The sequence below is a fragment of the Mycteria americana genome, chromosome 4 (genome assembly GCF_035582795.1).
Source record: "Mycteria americana isolate JAX WOST 10 ecotype Jacksonville Zoo and Gardens chromosome 4, USCA_MyAme_1.0, whole genome shotgun sequence".
NCBI lineage: Eukaryota > Metazoa > Chordata > Aves > Ciconiiformes > Ciconiidae > Mycteria > Mycteria americana.
In genome coordinates, this window is record NC_134368.1 from 11637146 (window position 1) to 11658791 (window position 21646).

The following is a 21646-nucleotide window of genomic DNA, read 5'->3' on the forward strand; positions in this document are numbered from 1 at the left end:
TATCACATTTATGAAAGCTACTGTGTTGATTCAAAGGGCTAAATGTGGAAGGCCATCAGACCATGACCTTGTCCATTTGTAACATTAAATATTTCAACATAAATCAGAGTCCTGATGGCAGAAACCTCTCCCTGCTTACTCTGAGAGCAACAAACAAGTTGTATCTTTATAAATATTTATCAAAAACACAGGAAAGAAGACAAAATAATTGCAGTATCCAAATAACAAACTTCCTTTAACAGCATCCTGTATTGCATTTCCCTTTAATTATAATCTGTTTTCACAGATAAATTCCTGTTTAGAGGCGTCTTACCAGGTACTAAAGATGTCATGTAAATTTGCCTTTTGTGTTGAAGAGAAAAAAAATAGCTGGAGCTGTTGCTAAAGTTCATTGGTACCTCCAGAAAGTCAAAACAGTGTAGGGACAGACAAAATGGGGGTGCAGTGAACACCCATGACAGCAAATGGGGAGGGTGGTCTGAATTGCAGCCAAGCTGTGGCTGCAGGGATGCTGCCAGCGCCCTGCCCCTGTGTCCCGTGGTGGGATGGGTTCCCTCGAGATCCTGCTCAAGGGGAACAGCGGGAGCAGATTTTGGCTCAGATTTTCCTGTGCCGTGGAAAGTGTTGACTCAGACGCCGGAGAAGCCTTATCCTGTGCTCGAGTGCTGGATGTGTGGATCCTCGTTGTGCCAGGTTGCAAGGGTGGGCTTAGGTCTGTATAAGAAGGGCACGATCTTACCATCTTCTCTGGAAACAGGAAGATTTGATACTTTGGCCACAGACTGAAAGCAGTGCAAAGGAGGGCTTTTTGGCCAACTGGATTACAAGCTGGAGAGTTTATGCGAGTCCTGGAAAGGAGAAGGACATGTGGGGTGAGCGAGGAGACACCAAGCATCAGGCTCTGGATTTTGCTGGTGCTGATGGTGGTTGCTCTGGTGTTGTCAGGCGAAATCTGGCCATCTCTCGTGGTCAGGACAACACCTAAAAAGGTCTGAAGGAGCCTCCAGGCTTCAAACATGGTGACAGCACTAGGCATGACAGCAGAGCTTGTTCCTTCCACCAGTCTGGCTCTGGCTCGAGGCTTTGCTTGCTCTCCAAAACATCCAATTATTAAGGCTCCCAATGCTCCTGATGGGTAAAATAGCCGCTTTCCATTTATCCTGCCTACGAGTTAGGCCTTATCTGTGATACACCATTTTGTCCATTCATTCCCGTGTTGTTTACCACGCAGGGGTTTAAAATGTTGTTTAAATCAATTCCCAATAGTGGACTTTTCTGGTGTAATTAATTCAGTATCTGTGTATTTAAGTATCCGTGTATTTAAGTTTTCACTTTTTTATTAACAATTTTATGTGACAGGTTGATGTAAAGACATTTGTTATCTCATAAATTTCGAGAGTGGGCCCATTTACAAGTAGCACAAAGAAATATAATAAGCCCATTTGGTTGGTGTGGCTGCTGGAGGTGATGTCCTGTGAGACCAAAATGTCATCACATTTTTGGTAAGCCTCCCAGCAAAGAAAAGATTTTAAAAAGAAAAGGAGAGAGACTAGCGAAGTAGCTTTGAGGATGCTCTGAGCTTCTCCCAAACAGTGAGAGGTACATGGCGGAGAATATAAAAGGATTATGTGAACGTGCAAGAAGCCTGGCCCTGAGGAGGCTGGCATCACGGGGGAGGACCAACCTCTTTGTAGTCTCTGCGAGGTGATAGGGAAGGAGGGGACTGGTTGTGAAGAGCATGGGGTGGGAGGACCAGTGGGTTGTGGAAAGCTGGTGGAAGAAGCCTCTGTCAGGGTCTCCGATGACAAAAAACATTTAAGAGGGGAAAAATTGAATTCTCCATTTGCTTAGAACTTGGCTGCTACTGGGCAGACTCCAGAGAGTATTAATTTGCATATAAATTGTTTTTTTCCCACTAATGATCAGTTTGCTTGAATTCTTTAGATGTACACGGGGCCTCTTCCATTTGCCTCTGCCATGCCGCTCAGCATAACATCGCTCTGCTAAATCAATAATTAAGTCACTCAGAAAAGTTTGGATTCTCCTTCCCCGTCATGGCTGGCACAGACGAAGTGTTCAGTCAGAGATGGTTTTGCCGACAGTGACACAAGTAGTGCACTGCCGAGAACCACTTTTAACTTACTCCTCACCTTAATCCTCATGCATAATAGTCCATCCTTTAAAAAAGCACAATCCACTTCCCACTGAAGGAGCACAGAGAAATTTCCATTAACTCCCAGCAGACTCGCACAGGCTGTAATGCCTGTGAGAAAACAGCCTCTTTAAGAACGTGTCAAGTTAATCTGCGCTAGCCTACCAAGCACCTTTCTTTTTGTGCACCTTATATAATTGAGGTCACCAAACTTAATATGTGTGGCCTATTCAGATGCTCCATAGGAATTAAAGCATTTTAAATACCACATAGCGTCTAATTAAGAAGCAAAGTAGGGCAGTTAAAATGGTAGACGTGATCTACAATAAAATGTCAACCTAGCTTGTGACGTCCTAGGGTGAAAAAATATTTGATAACACAACTGTTCAAGTTACGACAAAAACACACATAAAAATAGATTATCAGGCAAGTTAAATAAAGCAAACCCTATTTCCTCCAATGCCATGTAGCCACTCATTTTCCTGTGTAGTGGCAGCTGATATTTATTATGCTGCATTAGAACTGGTTAGGGAGGATGTTTTGGTGGACGGTGCATTGGGACACAACGTGGACCTCCAAGGTTCAGCCTCGGTTCAGGCACACACGCTCTGTGTGGCCTCGGGGAAGCCTATAGCCTGTCTCTGCAAATGGAGAATAGCAGCCTAATGCTTCTTGGAGCGCTATGAGCACTGGCGATAACAGACTCATGAGGGCAAGGAAAGTGCCCAGATAAACAGTTGTCAGCGTTTGTCTCGGTAGGATTCCCATGGGCGGCGTGGCGTGCAGGATTCAGCCCGCTGCTCTGCAAAAAGGAGAGGTTTGTTTTATCCATGCATTTGGAAATCACCCCCGTGTCAGTTATTTCCTCATTTCGTCTGGCAAGTTAAAAAATAGAAATACTTTAAAGGAACTGAGTGCAAAATATGTTTGCCGCTGAAAGCCAGGAAAAAGTCCCTCTGCGGACAGTCTCCTGCCTCCACAGATTATTAAAGTAACTCACAGGCATAAAAAATGGGTTGGGTCCTGTTTTGCTTGTTTTGTAATGAATAAAGGAGACATAATTTATTTGCTTCGGTTTTGGTTTTTATTTCTGTCTTTCATTTTCTAATCTTAGAAATAGAAAGAAGGTTGGGTTTTTCTGGAGGATTCACTGGAGAACTCAGGTCCTGCTTTCACATCTCATTCTTAATCTGTATTTTGTTTGAGAGAAATGGGGCAGAGCATCTTTAAAAAAAAAAGAAAAGCATATTTTTCCTCTGATGTTAAGAGATTTTGAATGAAACAGATGTTAATCAGGAAAAAAAGTATGAATTTCCAGGTTGCCAAAGAATGAAGGCCATATAATTTCAATGCAAACATCCAGGTTGTTTAAAGCTGCACTAAACTGCACCTTTAATTCTTTCCAGGTGTTCAACAACACATAACTACGACCGGGACAGGAAATGGGGACACTGCACTTCGCTGCCCAAAGACCACTCGGGTAAGGCGATCCGTTGCTGAGTTGCGCCAGGTACCTGGCTCCTGCTTTGCCCCCTGCAGTAAGGAGGGACGGTGCCTTCAGTGCTGCTTGTATTTGGTGCACACAGAACGAGCCTTCGCATTAGCTGTTTCTGGGATCTCTCTGTGACTCTGCATAACCAGAGCATTGGACTGTGAATATCACACGGTCTTTAATTCACTCTCTGTTGACTAACTTGAAGTCATGGACAGAAATTATGGTAACGCCAACACGGAAACCTGAACTCCTGCTGGAGCTGAGCACAGAGGAGATCATCTTCTCCGCCCTTACAGCTTGGATGTGCCTTTTAGTTTTCCCCTCATTTAATCAGCTACTTTTTCTGTCTCTTTGACCAGTTAATTTTTTAGAAGGTACAGAAACATTTCACACCCTGTACAACACACAGCCATCGCTTCCAGCTGTCCTTCCTCAAGATCTCAGGGTACAGAACAGACCTTCAAAACCAGACTTCCTTGGGCGTTGGGCTGCATCTGAGAAGACAAGAGGACAGATGCATTCAGTGCAGGAGTACTGAGGGACAACAAAAGGGTTACTTAGCTCCGCAGTGCTACGGCTTCATGGGGTCACCACACTCCAGTGCTACAATTACCTCATTGTGAAAGTCTGTCTAAAACGGGAAGCCAAGGTCTGCGGCAAACTCTCCTTTCTATATATGTTGCTTTAATTGACACACTGGGCGAAAGCATCACTTCCCAAGCAGTTCAGTGGGGAACATGCATCCTTGTCCTCAGCAGTACCTCAATGGCTGGCTCTTGCTTGTCTCTATTTTCCCAACTTGATGTTTCATGAGCTGGATGCTGGGGAATCTCATTTTATGAGGAATATATATATCTAATTCTTCTCAATTTATATAGTGACAGACCAGCACTGAAAAATCAGATGTTGCACTGATCGGACTTGATGCCCCTGAGGTTTTTTTTGGATCTGTGTCTAAATGCTGATCATGTTCCCCTTTTCTCCTTTGCACTACTTTCAAATGTGACCTGCCTTGTTTAGTCTGCGGCGTATGACCAGATGCCCTTGGATGTTCGCTTTCCACTTTCCAACAAAGGGCATTTTCCACCATCCCCTTGCAGGGAGCTCTCTGTCATGTCAGGAGACTCATTGCCAAGCTGATTACAATCTACCAGAGTGCTTGAAAAGCCAATGTTAGCTGAATCACGCTGAGAGTCTAAAATTAAGCAGTGCACAGCATCATCATTTTAAACTTAACAACTTTAAATTATTTTCCAGCCTGACTTTAAAACAGATTAACTGTAGATCAGAGACAAATGACCTAACCCCAAACAAGCAGCAATGCATGTGCCTTTATAATGCAAGTATGTCAGACACAAACGTAGACTTTATAGACAGTTCATGCTTACAAGAGTCAGGTTATGAGGGCTGCACTTACTTATTCATGAGTGCCCTCCCAGAGCTTAAAATGTTGGAAGCGGTAATGTGTGACTGCTTTAATCCTCCATTGAAACACTGACTGTCACGGTGGTGGCTGGCTGACTCAAGAATGCTTTTCCAGTAGCTGAAGAAGGACCTCTCCAAGCCTGGCATTGCATTTCTGGGGGTGCCTTGTGCCACCTCTGTCCCTCCCTCAGCCCATCGCCGTGGCCCTGCCAGCCCCACATGCAGCCATGGCTGCAGCGAGCCGGCTGCCTGCAAGCCTTTTTGGGCTTTCTGGCTCATTTTTGCCTTGTTACCTACCACAGCATTGGATAGAGTGGTTTGCAACAAGAAAGCCACCCTGTCTGCCCGCCCCTCGCTGAGGCATATCGCTGTCGATATACCCTAGCCCCAGTGAGGGCTTGCCCCGGCTGCTGTTTTTCCTCCAGGAAAAAAAGAGTTCTATGTATGTGAGAGGAAAGGAAACAGAAAAAAGGATGGGGTAGCTGGAAGAGATCACTGCTGGCTGTTACAAAGAAAAGACTTTACTTCTGAAAGCATTAAGAATTTTGTAAAATTAAATACAATAAGTCTTTAGCTGTTGATTTACTTATAAACATAAGACTACTTATTGTTTTAGCAGCAAGCACTGTGTTTGGACTTGGAAAAGGTCTAACAGATCACCAACCATAGCTTAAAGAGAAAAGGTTTATGGTGAGGTTGAAAGGAAGGAGCAGCATAATGGCTGAAGTGAATTTCAAGCAAACAGGAGGAAAGTTTGCCTGCTGGGGAAGATAGCTAGGAAGGAAGAAGCAGTCAAACTGAATAATACTGATCTTTAAAATGTGGACAATATATGATTTTGTTGTGAAAAAAATCCACTAAAATATTAAAACCTTAGGGGAATCTCAACCACTTTATAGACACTTGAAAAACAAGGAAAAATGAAATTTTGGGGGGAGAGAGTATCCTTTGGCCATGAGAGGTTGGTGAGGAGTGTGTGAACTGGGATGGGGAAGGAGCTGCTTGAAAGCAAAGGCTGAAGCATGACCTCTCTCCAGACCAAGAATACCATGTGTACCTGAGGAGTCAGCTTGAAACCATTGGAGCTGCTTACAAATTAGCGTTAAGTAAGTGTTGGAGGCATTGATCCAGAAAAATACATCTGCCAACTTCAAGAGAATGTTTGACCAAAAAGTGTTTAGCTTCAGAATGAAGTGAAGCTCAGGTAGGAAAGCTCTGCTGGAGGGAGCTGTTAGTACGGCACTGCACAGAGCCAGAGCTCGCCATAACAACACCCAAGGCACTTGTTCAAACCCTCCCTGAAATCACTGGAGCTTTACTGCTGCCTTCAGGTTTCCAGGGGATCCTCCTTTCCTGCCCAGGAGATCTCTCTGGAGACCGTGTGTAGTATCTGCCCAATGTGACGCCTTCATGCACGTGGGCCAACTGGGCTGTGACTGTGTAGTTCATATATATGTACATATATATGCATAAAAGTGCAATGCTCCTATGTGTGGGACTTCCAGATCTTGGGCAGTCTGTTAGGACTACTGCTCTGAATGTCTGGAAATCTTGGACAAATGGCCAAAACCCCAGGGAGGCCCAGACTTGGGAGAAAAGTGCCAGACAGTGAGGTTTTTTAAGAGATGTTGGGACTGATATGGAAAGAAGAAGTAGAGTGGTGTGGGCTGCGCAGGCAGGAGGAAGAGGCATCATCCCAGGAGGGGCTCTGGGGAAGAGCAGTCCCAGTTCTGGGAAAGGTGGGTGGCAGAAATAGAATGTTTTTGTCAGAAGATATGGTTAGAAAGGTGAGACAAAGGCTACTGCTCGTTCAGCAGAGCCTCAGAGAGGTGAAGCTGAAGTCAAGGTGATTGCTAAAAAGCACGAAGTGTTTTTCCCGTGAAGGTGGGGAGATAGTCCTGGGTGGCTTTAGACATTGGCTGTGCTTGCAGGGACTTGGCACTCCCCAGTTAATGGCTAGTTAATGGTGGGCAGGATTCCCTGCGGGGAACTCTGATGTGTCCATATGCTTACGAGTAGAAGCTGTTCCTGGCCTCCATGGAAGGTGGGGAGGGATGCAGAATACCCCGGGGAAGTCAGGCTGGCAGGGCAGGCGCGGTGCAGTGAGGGACTCCGACTGGGAGAGAAATGGAGGACTGGAAGTGCTCTTTGCAGATTTAACGAGGGTACAAAAAATGACTTGAGCACTGCTGTACCAGAAGATGGCCCGGAGATCAAGTCATGGTTTGGATGTGATGGGAATAGTAAATACAGGATTTTCCTTTGAGGAAACATTACACCACTAAAAGTTTCATAACTATCAAACGGCAGAACATCACTGCCTTTACTTGCTTTCCCTTGATGTTATCCTGGAGTGAAACTACCAGTGAATACACCCAGGCCTGCTATCTGATATCAATTACATCACTCTATTCTGAAGTAAATATTTTGATCTGTGCAGGGAAACCTTCACATTTACACCACTGTAGCAAAGTTCAAGATGTGCCTTTTGGGCTTCTCTTCAGCCCTGTATGTGTGTGCCTGCGTTTCTGTATGTTGCACCCCGTGCTTAGGACCCCACACTCTAGCTGAAGGAGCACCTCGATTGAGTAACCCTACTGCTGCCCTCGCAGAGTTTGACTAGCGTTAAAAAGGAGGATTTGAATGCAGACAAGCTGTTGGGCCAGCTCTGCAGCGGGTGTAAAACATGATGTCGGTTGACTTCAGGGGAGATACACCCCTCGACACTGCCTGAAATCAGGAATGTCAGCTGGCCAGCAAGACTCCTACAACTTTTGCGTTGCACATTGCCAAGTAAAGCTTCCATCGCCGGAGTTAGAGGGTTGTCCTGGCACACCCTCTCCTCTCCCACCCTATTTTCCCATGATTTAGAAAATTCCTTAAAAAACAGAGATACGTGAGGCTGGTCCAGTTTAATCTTGCTTGGCCTGATTTACTTGGATGTGCCCTTGTTTTGCTTTAAAATTTTTCCCTTTGTTCCAGCTGTCCATTAATTTTAGACATAATCCAAAAATCCATAGCAAATTCTTCTGTCGAGGGTTGTCTTTTGTGTAATTTGAAAGAAAGCGGCATAATCCCGGCCATTGATGTAGAAATGCAAAGCATGCAGGGCAGTAATCCGGGCAGAGGCTGAGCTGCAGCCTTCCCTCCCCAGTGTAAAGGCACAGCTCCATCTTGTGGGCATCTGTCCCATCTTCTTCCTCACCACAGTGGCAGCTCTGGCAACTTCATGCATGCCTGGACCTACTACCTTCGGCCAAGTGACTCTGGGGGAGAAGGTTCAGCTCAGTGATTTACTATACGGTTTTTAAAAACAGGATAAATATAGCTGCTCTACAGTTGGAAACAAAACCAATGTAAATTGGCTTCGAAAACATCGTTTTCGATCAATAGGTGTTACTGAAACTGCCGTGCATTGAACCAAAATGGTTCAAGTAACCAAGTCGACGCCTAACACAACAAAGCACGGTTTATCTGGCACCTGTTAACAACAACTTCTTACGTGGCCTGTCTAGATCACTGCGCAAACAACCCTTGCCAAAACGGAGGGACCTGTTCCCACTCTCATGGCCACAGGATGTACCACTGTACCTGTCCCGAGGAATTCACGGGCAAGGACTGTCAGATGAGTAAGTATCTTCTTCCATGAGTGTTACAATATGAAATACGAGCAGTAAATACGGCTCATTAATGTTTGCTTGATGAAAAGGTAGTGCTGTGGTGATGGGAGAGACCGCTGCAGCATGAATGTTTCTGTAGGCGGATTTCCAAATGGTTATGACAGACAATCCATTACTGACAGGACAGCTGAAAATAGCTTGATTATACACTTATAAATCCAAGCATGCTCTGAGCCAGTGAGATATTAAGCTATGGGAAACACAGAGCATCTTCCCCTCCCTTTGCTGTTTTTAAGATTTAAATATCCCTTACATGGATGGAAAGGACTAATAATATCATCCAGTAGGTAGGGCAGGGAGACATGAAAAAACAACAAAATTTCAGCTGACGCCTTATGCCTTATGTATATGCACACATGGGACTATTACGACGTTTCCTGTGATGTCAGCTTTACATCTGGGCAGCTACCCCACCTTCAAAGTAGTCATTTCCAAAGGAGGGAAGTCAGGCCAAAAGGCATTGCTTGGGTTATTTTTCCAGTTTTATCGTGGTGCCACTCCCAATTTACTGCATATCAAGTGAGGAATTAGGCTTTTACACTGAGGGTTTTCAGTTGCACTTGCTGTTGTTTAATGAAGGCTTTTGCCTGCAGCCCTAGGCTTCTCTCCTGACACAAGCAAAGCAGCCTTGTTCAGTCCTGGTGCTCCACTGTCTCTAGCACAGCCCACCGTCTGTGGATGATGCAGTGAAGTGGGACAGACACAAGTATATAACACGGATTTGATTTTTTGTGTTTGCTGAACAAACTTTTGGAAGGCCTTAAGTCATGGTGATGCTGTCGTGCTCATAGGGCTTTAGGAGAAAGCCACCTCTGCCTCGAGGTCCTTGGAGCTGCTGCCATAGTGGCTTAGTGCCTCCACACTATGGAGGCTGGCTTGCTTGAGAAGCACCACCAACAAACATGTGTCTGCTCAACAGGAAAAAAGGGATGAGCAAGGAATGATGGAGATTGTGGTGCTGTTCCTTGCAAGAAATAACCTCAGAAAGCTTGTGTTGTTTTTTAAACTGTGTTTCAGAGAAATGTTTTGACAACAGTCTCTATGAGCTCTTTGATGTGGGCATGAGCTGGTCAAGAGTCCGACAAGGAGCTGTGGAGCAGTGCATGTGTGTGAACGGCCAGATCGAGTGCGAGAGTGTCGAACACAAAAGTAAGGCACTATTTGGTATTACAGCTATTGGCCTGCAGGGATTGGGGATAAAGGACAGTAAGAATATCAAAGCCTGAGCAGTGTTATACACAGTAATGCTGCTCTCACAGCTCGTGTACCCTCCCCAAAAGAGAACATTTTAGCTTACCTTTCCATGTGTGAGCAATAACGCTGACCCAGGAAATCACTTCAACGTGCCCATCCTTATTTGAGGAAGCAATTGTATGCATTAAGCTGAATTTTAGGGACACAGCTCAGTGCTTTCGTTACCAGGGATGCAATCCTGAACTGCAACATGTAAGAATATGCAACAGATTATATAGTAGAAGTGGTAAAATTTCTGACCTTCTGAGCTCTCTTCCAAAACTGTAACATGCCTGAGAGGCACACCCTCCTCTACTCTTCCCTTGCACACCTGCAATTGCTTCATATTGCTGTTTCACCTCTGGGATTTTTTCCCAAGCCTATCCCGCTCTTGAGTTGCCAGCATGTAAACTCTACCTGCCTCCAGGATCCCATTTGCCCTGCGTCGACCCCGGCGTCCCCATGATTTTTGGCCTGACATACCCATTCCTGGCTGGGGTGATGCTTATGTTTTGAAGCCTCCTCCTTGTTTTGAGGCTCCCAAGTGCCCGACGCAGCTGGCCAGCTAGCTGCAGGGCATGTGCTTCGGGTTGTCACTTATCTGATGAAGCCAGCACAGCACCTCCTTTTGGAAGGAGAGATGGTGGGAAACGAACCGGTATGCCTCACCTATATATGTGCTCCGGTATGGCTATTCTGTTATCCAGTCTGGCTGACTTTTACCCTGCCCTTTGAAATAGGTAGATGCTTTTATTCCCACCTTACACAATTGGAAACTAAAGCAAGGAGAGAGTTGGTGGTTTTCTAGGACATTGGGAGTTCATGGCGGAGTTGGGAAATTTGATAGGACTTAATACTTCCCAGTCACAGATCCTAAATATTTAACTGAGCTCCCTGCTAGATACGCTGTTATAAATTTTAATGCAGCTCAGGGGCAAACTTGGAATTGGCAGAGCCCCCCACACAGAAAGAAATGCTAATGCCACCACCATCACCACTAGTAATAATAATCACCACCCCCATTTTACCTGTTGTTCATTGGTAATATTTTTCAATATCTATGCTGACATTATCCAATAAAAGTAAAAACAATGAGACAAACCTCAGTAGGCAGAAATCAGCAGAGTTTCCTTTTCTTCAATTTATATCAAGTGTAGGTCTGAGATGAGTAAAAAAGGAAAAACTTCCCCAAAATGTATATGCACAGAGAAGGTGTACTAAAGTTAAAATGGACTGATTCTCTTGAATCGTTTGTACCTTTGCTTTGATCTTTGCTTTCTGCTTGTAGGTTGTGTTCATGATCCTTGCATGAATGGTGGAGAATGTAAAATGGTTACCTTCAGTGGGAAAATAGTATGTGATTGCAAAGGAAATTACGCAGGAAAGTATTGCAATATTGGTAAGTATAACAACCTACCGGCGGGCAGGGAATTTGGAGTTTTCATCTGGGTGTGAAGCTGGTGGTTTTTGCCTCTCTGTTGCATTCTGCCTTTGCAGACGTTTCTTGTGATAACTGAAGAGTCACACAGAACTTCACAAACAAGTGTTTAATGTATTCCTTCAGTGTAAAACATAACACACTCTTCTTCACCAAGACCCTGATTCTAAAAATATTTGCTCATGTACTTAACTCTACGGAAAATTAAACACAGAAGTTTTAATCCAATTACTCACGCCCATAAAACTAAGCGCATGCTTCCATTTTGCAGGATCAGTCACCGAGTTGTACTCTAGTGCAAACATTTCCCCACAGATCCATGCATCTTACCCTGTCCCCTCATAAAGTAAGGGTTTATGCTCTGGCAAAATCTAGCAGCTGGCTGCATTTGGTAGCACTAGATTGTTGTGGGAAGTCAATATAAATAAAATGCACACCCTTTGTTTGGGTTACCTTGTACATTAAATTAATAGCATGTTTAGCACAGTACAGCTGACCTAAAAATCCTTACTTTCACTGGTGGGTTAGGGCAGAGAAATCTGCCTTTTGGTGCCTACATGTTAGTTCTGTGTTGCTTCTTATTATAGGCTACATAGTTTTTGATACAATTTTCCTCCAGAATATTTAACATTTCTCACTGCATGGGTTAAAACTGCTTGTAAAGCTTACCTGCATGCTAAATCCTCAAGTTATATCAGTGGCTACTTTTCAAATACAGCCGATTGTAGGCATAAATTATAATAGACTTTCAGTCATACCAGCCTGTGATCCCATCAACTCACTGGCTACATCTTTCTGAGTACATAGATCCCAGGGCTCATCAAAATTGAAGACCAGACTCCTGGTAGCTACGGCGGGCAGCTATGGCTAGCTTGTCCGAATGGCTGGTGGTAAAAATACATGGTAATGAACACTGGAATTGGTATCTGGTGTTCTTTTTTGTTATTCTGATGGTTAACAAATGGTGTAGCCAGCTATTCAAGCTGGAAAAAACAATCCATCTGGGAGACCAGCCGTACAGCTGGAATAACAAAGAGCAGGAGAGAATTGGCAAATTGAATGGCGTGTGGACTGGTCCTGAACCTTCACTCACGAGGCACCCGATGAATCGTGCGAAATGGGCTTGTAACTTTTTTAAGTCCCTCCTAAGGAGCAATATTGTAGCTCTGGTTTTTTGTCCTTTAGTTGCCCTAGTGAGATTTGTCCCAGGCTTTGCGAATGCTGCTGCGGTGATTTGGGCAAGGGGCTGGATGTGCACAGTGCATGTGCCACCTGGCATCCCGGGGAGGACTGCGCGCTGCTTGTCTTCAAATAAAACTGCTTTTCAGATTCCTACTGCGTTATCAGCTTCCCCTGCCCAAAGCGGCAACGCTGTGCATAAACATCCACCCATCACGGCCTGGATTATAAATATCAGGACAACAGTGTTATAGCTGTAATACTGGTTTCTGTCTGACTAGTTTAGAACAAGAAATAAGCAGGTGCTCTTTGATTACTTGAAAATAATAAAGCAAACATTTGGTTTGCTAAATAAACGGCTTTAGATGCTTACAATCCATCTGCGTTTGCCTGCCTAACACCCCCACACAAAAGGGGAACTGAAGGATTGTGTTTATGTGTCAGGGCGTTGCAAACAAGTTTAAAAATGAAAAAAACCTCTTTGCCAGGATTTAGTAATTCTAAATTGATGCAAATAAGTTAGTGCTGGGGTCTATAGACCTGGTAGTATCATCACATGAGGGCAATGGCATTCTGGTGAAAGCACTGGGCTCAGAGCGCATAGAACTGATTTTTAAATATATGTTGGCTTAAGTTTTTCTTCAACACTTCAGTTTGATGCTGTGAGCGCAGCTGGTTTTTTTCCTTTGTTTTCCTTTTTACTGTGTTGTATAGTTTCCCATGTCTAAGAGGACTGAATTGTGAGGTTACCCTTTCGTCTGAATAGCTTATGGTTATAATGCTTGATTCAGAGAAAGTTACAGTGTCTCCAAAATATACTTTATTCTAAATTATTCATTTATAGAGGCAACCTTAAACCCAAGTTGCAATGCAAAAATGTCTTCTTTTTTTTTAAAAAAAGAAAACAATCAATTAATAAACAGTAAGTACCCCAAAACATCTTTGGGCTGTGAGGTGTTTGAGGTCTCTGATGATGTCCTTTGTCCTTGACTTCTACAAAGAATAACCAATTTTCATATGTTTCTAATGGAAAACCAGCTAATTTATCTTGATGTCACACTCACAGATGTTAATCAAGCAAGTTAATCCACCCTGGGTCAGATCACAAGTCCAAGTACTGCCGTGAGTCGAGCATTAGCAAAGTAGAGGATGACTGAGGAGTAATGTATGTAGCAGGAACTTACTGAGAAATACTTCTACTTGAGGATTTTCTCAGGAGACGGCTGGACCATCAGATTTAATAGACCTTTACCTGTTTTCTGTGAATTTGTCTAAACTCTTTAGAACTCCTTTATGTTTTTGCCTTTCACAGCATGTTGTGTCAAGTAGTTCCAGAATTTAAATAGATGTGATGAGAAACAGTAATTTCTATTGTTAGCTTAAAACCTACTGCCTGATAATTTCATTCCCCCCCCCCCCCCAACAGTGAGTAACAGAGAATAATCATAACTTTTGTGATTTTACAGATACCTGCTTATCTCTGTCCAATAGTTGTTTCTTTTTTTGGACTACGGGGTCCCTGTCAGTAGTCAAAAATAATCTTTTCATTGTTCTTAAAATTCTCTTGCAAACAATCATTATATATACGTATATATATATTGCCAAGCCATTATCATAATGGCCATGCAGTTACTGGCAAATTAGGAGCTGACTTTATGGGAGGTGACAAATGTAACATAGGAGATATCTATAACAAAGGAGATCAATATACAAAAGACAGTTTCTAATATAGATTTCTATTCTTTGTGGTAATAAATTATTTTCTAGCCCTTAAAGAAGAAACCTTCAGTACCAAAGAAATAACTACTATTTTAAAAAATATTCTAACACAGTTTATATGCATAAGATTTCAGTGAAGTTTAATTTCAAAGGAAATTAGATACATCACCAACAAATCCCTCCCCAAAGAGATGCTGCTTAAAATTCTTCAAAGATCCATTTTTAATTAAGTTTAATTCATAATAATTGCACTTAAATATGCACTTATTTTCAGAAATAAGGATTTTGTATTAAGAGAGCAACTGTATTCACTTTGGAGACAGAGTTCTTGCTGAGAGAGCTCTGAATCCAGGCTTTAAGTGAAAATTCAGAATTAATTATGGAACCATGAGTAGCAACAGTTGTCTTATTCTACAGAGAAAGTTACAAAGAGGGTCCAGACCCAGCCACTTTGGCAGTGATAAATGTGAGGAAGCAATGAAACCTGAGAAGGATGCGAGTGTGATATTTTATCTCTGGCCCAAGTTGGTATAGGGAGTGGAGAAGGAATTTTTTGGGAGATGTTTAACTTCAGAAATATTTAGCTTCATTGGAGGTGATAACTTATGACGAACAGTTATAAACATGTAATTGTAAAATTACTTTGACATTTTATGTTTCTTTGAACAGATAGGAGCCGTGGTAGAGATGTTGGGTGAACACAGAGGGACACACAGCTAGAGAAAGAGGAAGAGCTATTTGGCCAGAGGACAGATAATTCATTATAATAAGCGTTTGTGCAGGTGTTAAAGGGAGTTGGAAGGTGAAGGAGGGAGATGTAGAATTTTTTTTTAAGGGATTGGTGCCTTTAGGTTTCTGTGGTTGAAAGCCCACCATTGTATTCACACGATCAGCCTTAGTTGACATGCAAGTGCGAACTAATATATATTTTGCCCCATTTCCTGGGTAAAACCACTTCCTTCTCCTTACCATTGCTTTGGTACTGTTTTTGGGTGTGGGTTGTTAGTAAATTTGGGGGTTTCATTTGTATTTTTAGGTTTATTCTTGATTTATTGGAGGGTATGTTAGTGGGGTATCTTTATTTAGTTTAATTATCTGCCAAGCCTTTTCCTGAAACAATTAGTCTATATAGGTGGCTTTGTTGGGTTACTGTTGATCAGAGGAATAGCTGGTACTCAGACGTGGATAACTGAGGTCTGGTTTAACACTACATATTTCAATGCTTTGTCAGCTTCTAACTGGATTTTTAGGGTGTAGAATTACCTTAATCATTGGGTGGTACAATGTTCTTGATGGCTAGCTGGGGTTTATTTCTGGCCCGTTTGTTGTATTAGGACTCAGCAACAGCTCGGGTCTGTTCTTGTGGAACTGTTTGTAAAAATAAGGTAGCCATGTGATGAAGTCAATCAGTGGGATGGATGAGTTGTGGCAGATTTTGGTGCTTTTTGTGATTAAATTAATGAAGAGGTAGAAAGCAGGCACATGGAAAGCCTGTTTGGATTTGTGTCACTGTGGTTGTGGGTTACAGTAGGCGGTAGGTTTAAGAGTATTGGGAGGACTGCACAGGGGATTATAAATTTTGAAGTTTCTTTGGATTAAGGTTTAGGTAGCAATGATGTTTTTGCTCGTATTTTGGTCATGATGAAGCATGAAGTTGTTGAAGGTATTTTTGAAAACTCTTTATGTTTTCTAGTGGGGTTTTTTTCCTAGTTAGGCTATGGGTAATGGAATTAGAGGGGTACCATAGCTTTAAAGAAAGTATGAGTTGGAATGCTAATTGTGGAAGGTTTATGGTTATATAAGGAGATGTGTTGTTGCATGTCAGAAGTAGGTTGAAGATTTTTAGAAAAGGAAAATGACAGCATAGCTGAATATATAATTACATACAGGAAAAAAAGCTCTTGGCCACATCTTTGGGGGTTAAACTGGGGGAGTTTGAGGTAATAAAAGAAGTAAAAAAGACAGCAAACCCACCTTTTTTAGTGCTTGTTTTACTGAAATAGGGTGTTTGCAGTTTTCTGTTAGAAAAGGTACTTCAGTAAAGGAAATTCAGCCCTGGAGGCTGGAGGGAAAGTTTTAAAACCTTTTCTTCTGAAGAAGACAGTGAGAAGAAGATAATGAGTCTTAACTTTTTGGTTTATGTTTACCAATGTTATTCTATAATCTACTAGAATGCTTTTGGATTATTGTTTAATTTTTTATTTTCTAGGATCCCAAGGAGAAAAAAAAGAAATAGGGTGAAGTATAATAACAAGGTCAGTTGCCTGACAATGATAAGTGAGTAGTCAACCAGTCAGTCCCCCACTGAGCTTGGATAAGTAGGTCTGCTACTAAGAGCTGAAGAGGATTTGTAAGTGGGACTGAGACGCTGCTTGTTGTTTACATGTATGGAGCATTGGAATTAGTAATAAAACTAGGATGGAAAAGAATAAGGTTAGTGTTACTCCTTGGTTGTGGAAGAATGGATGGAATAGCAGATAAAAAAGCATCATTATGGTTTGATATGGCTTGGAGAGGTGACTCCATGGTTTGCAGGGTTAAAGTTTTATGGGTCCCCTGTGAGATTGCATGAGGGCCGGGCAGGTGTTAATAAGGCAAGGTTAATGAAGAGAAAGCCTAGGGCACTGCTGCAGAAATCGTAAGGGCAGGTTGGATTTTTATCAGATTTTGAATTATTTCAAAGTAATTCAAATAATGCTGGAGTTCCATGGAGAAAAAGTAGGTCTAGTAGGCTATCACCTGCAATGGTAAATGGTAGGAGGAACTGGAAGATGAAGAAGTGAGTGAGCATGGCATTATCCACTGAGAACCCACCTCGGATTCATTGCACTAAGATAGTGCCAATACAGGGGATGGTGGACAGGAGACTAGCGATAACTATGGCTTCACAAAACAATAATTATAAGGTGTCGTTTATGGGGGTGATAGATGTGAGCAATAATAGAGATGCACTCTGATCTCCCAGGTTTCTTTGTAGAGTTAGGAATTATAATAAAGATTTTGGCTGATACAGAGAAAAACGCAAATGAAGAAGGGAGAACCATATGCATAGAGGTTATGGATTAGTCCTTTACACTTAACATCTTGGCAAATGTGGGCTAGAGAGGAGAAAGCTAATGAGCTATACTGTCAGCAGTATATCATATAGCAAGGATTAAGTCTATAAGGATTAAGTGATAAGGCAAATACCAAGGAATAGGCAAAAATTTCTCCAGTCAGAGATAGGAGTAGGTTGGAGATCACCAGAGGACTTTATTTTTACAAAAAAAAGCTTTTTTTCAGATGTTTGTGGGCACTAAGGTTTCTGTGGTGCCTTCTGTGTTCCTACAGTGGTGCCTTTTTAGACAATAAGTCTTTGTTGTAATCCTAGTATAAACTAATACGATTAATATTAGCAGCTGCTAATATGAAGCAGCAGCTTAGTCCTTACTCTTACGATAGGGTGCCTGACTTGGCAGTGGTGTTAGTTATTGGGTGCTGGTTAGTTCAGGGCCATACAGGTGTTTTTAATCCTATTTTTGATTTATTTGAGACATGACAGTGCTATCAGTTAATTATGTTTAATAGAGGGCACATCTCTTGAAATGCAAAGGGACTGACATCTCTTAATCTGTTTTGCTGTATAATTGCCAGTTAGGAAGGTGGTTGAAGGGAAGATGCGGTAGCAGCTCACGGGCTTTCAGCTCACCCCTTGGATTACTGCAGAAATCTGCATTGCATTGTTTGTCTCTCCTGTTGCCTGCCTTCTCCCACCAGCCCACGCTGGGTGCTTCAGGTGCTCCGGAGACCTCCCTCTCATTACTGGCTCTCTGCAGAGCAACTGCTCATCCACTGACCATCATTAATTGCTATACAGTCTGTTTCTTTTCCCGTCCAGAGGCTTATCTTAGGTCATACTCTTAACACATAAGGACCTACAGGTGTATTCAAAAGAATGAAAGCTTTCAGTATGAATTAGGTACTCAGATACTCTTGAAAATGCCGTAAGGCAGTCCATGCAACAGGTTGTTTCCCCGTCAAAGTAATATAGCACTGAGATTTGCTTGTTGGTCCTGGAATTTCTTTTCCCTAGCTATTGACAACCTATTTCCTAAACAGGTTGCTGCTTTTAGCTCTATATACTTACCTATTGATTGCATTTAGGACTCTGTAGATCATAATTATTGTGCTAGAATTGAAGATAATCAATAAAAAAATTAAATGGAAAAAGAGCCAGTCCTTCCTCTTATCTAGGATATTACTTTTCTAAGCTATGAGAAACTATTGGCAGAGTTTATAGATTTCTGGATTTAAACCTTTATGTGAAAGAGTTCAACTTACTCAGAAGGTGGATTTGTACATTGGCATTTATAACAAACATAAATCTCTTCAATTTTAGCTCAGTTGACCTAAGTATTTGCAAGTATGAAGGTACAAAGATACTTTGAATAAGAAATATATTAAAAAATAAGTCTAGTTTCAGTGAATGGAGCGTGCCATCCTTATGTTAGGATGCAACTTGAAGAGATCTTTTGTGCTGTATAAATCACTTTGCTTTCCCAGCCTTAAATCCATCCTTGTTTTACATGGTAATTTTCTATTAGATTTAATTCACTACAAAAGGATGCCAATTTTTCCACATTTCCGCCTAGTTTTTGGCTGAGACAGATTGCTTGCGCATTTCATAATCAGGCTACAGTTTCAGCAGGGATTTATTTCAGTGTTAGGTGCTGTCAGTCCAGCGGTTTTATTGCTATTCAACAAACCAGAAAGCAGCACAACTATTTGAATCAATTATTTGTTATAAATTAGTGACATGCATTATCTGCTGTTGAATTAAATAATAAGCCCAAAAAGAAATATTGAAATCTGGATAACTACTATGAATGTATGATTGAATTATATAGAAATATAGCTATATAGCTTCCCTTATACTTCAGTTGTGGTTTATGTTCATTAATTTGCAAACTCTGAAAGCTACGGTGGGTGCTGCTATTCTCGCTTTCACAGACAGATATTAGTGCATGAAAATGTGAAGCAGGTTGCTTCAAGCCAGGAGCACTCCCGTCCTGGGGCTGCTGCCAGGCAGTCTCCTGCCCCTATGCATTAGACTTCACATTCTTATCATTAAAGCGTGGAAAAGATGGTAATTGCTTTCTTCAGTGCAGTCTCTGCCCACCTGGCCACCTTCCTAGATGTTTACAGAGATTTTCAGCAGCACAGGGAGCCACTGAAAGACAAACCAAATCTTCCTCTGGGAGCAGTGCTAAGTTAATGTGGATGTCCTTCGAAGCTCTCTGCATGGTGTTTGTTTCATTTTGCACAGGAATATTTGCCTTATTGGTTTCAGAATACCTGGAGGATTTTCAGTGCTTTATCTGACCCAGTGAGATGCCTGTAAGAGCAATCTCTATGAATACTGGAGATTCCTTTCTGTCACACATTTATTGCCAGCTCAGACTAGTGGTTAGCTGCACTTGCAGCAGGGGAAGCACAACTCCCTGAAATCAAAGACTTTCACACCTTTCATCTCTGAGGGGATCTCACGGCCACCCAGGAAAGGAGATCAGGGAACTTCTAGGTGAATTAAGAAAAGATGGACCCTTCTGCAGGTATGCGACGAGTCTGAGCTCATGTAGGAAGGAAACTTGACTTATACCCTTGTAAAGGATGCCTTGGAGAGCAACACACCCTGCAGTGCTGAGGCAGTGTAAGCAATAAGCTTATACAGAGGCATAAAATGTCACTGTTCATTATTATTCATCTTCAATGTCAATAGATGAAACAGGATCAGGTGGAAATATACATTGACAGGCGTATTAGAAAGGCTTCAGAGAGATACGAATGCCCCGTCTTGCAAGGCAGCTGCTATGTGGTGAGTGCTGAAGTGCTCGCTCTGACCAGCGTGGGGCACGTAGGGCAGGCACTCCAGCCTTTGCTGCTGGAGCCTTCGGAGGCACTGCAACAGGAGTGGACATGTGCTCCAGGAAAGCTCTGGATGGAGGATGTTCTCCTGATTCCACCAAGGTTTTGCTTTAGTTTATGGTTTTCTAAAGAACTCTTCCATCTAGATAACTGATAATTAAGACACTGGAGAAGACCTCTTGTAAAGGTAATTGTAACCAGAGAGGGAACCTTTGTCCTTCTCCTCTTCCCTCCTCTCCCTTCCTCCCATCAGCAGATATAGAAGTTCATCTAACATTGTATTTCATAAAAGCATTATAGGTTGGTCAGGGATAAACCAAAGTATTACTGAATGAAAGGGTTACTTAAAACTATCCTGTCCCAGGATTAGGACCACTGGGGGGAAAATATATTTTTATTAACAGAAAGAAACAGGTTATGCATATCTGGAAGGAAAATATAGTCAAAGCTCAAAAACATGAGGAAAATTGCTGATGAGATTTTTTTTGGGGAAAAGAAAATCTAAAAGATACATTGTTTTCTACAGAAAAACTTCCAAAAGAAACTCATAAAACTGTTCATGTATGTGACTACAGAACCTGAAACAAGATCTGGTGACAAAAAGTCTTGTGAAATGTTTTCAGGAAGTTAGCAATTAGAACTGGTTGGATAACTGCTATTTCAGGTTGCTTTTAATTTTAAGACCTGAAACTGCTTTCTACTGAAAAATGGAAAGGCAAAGAATTGGTGTGACATGCTGATAAAATATGCCATCCTAACACAACTAGAATGTTTTATGTGAGCTATGTAAAGCTCTTGGATTTTAAAAATAAATCATAACAGGAAATTATTTCTAGTTTTAAATTTTCATGGGGGTTTTTTTTGTTTTTGTTTTTTTTTTTTTTTTTTTTCTGAAAAGAAACAGTGGTGATAGTGGCATAGGTCTGCAGAGTAACTTGAATCTGCATTTGCATGAAAACTTTCATCACCTGAAAGTTTAGGCCATTCCTACTCTTAACGTAGTGATTGGCAGTACCGCAGGGAAGTGAATGAACAAGAAAAATATATATATTATGCCCTCCATTACTTTCTTCCACTTAAGAAAATAAATATGTTTCAGAGTTATGAGAAGTTGCAGAAGCTACAAAGAATTGAGAACGAACCATTCCCAGTCAGAGCAATCCATTAAGAACTGCTGAAAGCAGACCACCTACACACCGTTTCTGACAAAGAGGGAAAAAGAGATTTTTCAGTGCTGCAACTGTTTGAAAAAGAGTATTAGAAGCAAAAGATCAATATGACTGCAATAGTTTCAGAGATTTTTTTGAAAACTCTTTGTCTTGAATTATAGGTGATAAATTCTATTAGGTTTCGTGTATACTTCTTAATGGCCTTAGATACGTAATGAAGTGCCCTTTAATGAGCTGTGACATGGGTACCAT

At 42.0% G+C, this 21646-nt stretch overlaps 1 protein-coding gene and 1 pseudogene across 1 annotated transcript in view; one reads left to right on the plus strand and one right to left on the minus strand.

Moving 5' to 3' along the window:
* The window catches only part of HGFAC (HGF activator), a 42066-nt gene that overhangs the window by 5604 nt on the left and 14816 nt on the right, over window positions 1–21646 (plus strand). The window contains exons 4-7 of the mRNA XM_075499164.1: window positions 3559–3632; window positions 8588–8701; window positions 9770–9901; window positions 11274–11384. Of these exons, the coding sequence (XP_075355279.1) occupies window positions 3559–3632; window positions 8588–8701; window positions 9770–9901; window positions 11274–11384 (431 nt within the window). The remainder of the gene's footprint in view (window positions 1–3558; window positions 3633–8587; window positions 8702–9769; window positions 9902–11273; window positions 11385–21646) is intronic.
* On the minus strand, window positions 16813–19603 carry LOC142408682 (cytochrome b-like; annotated as a pseudogene).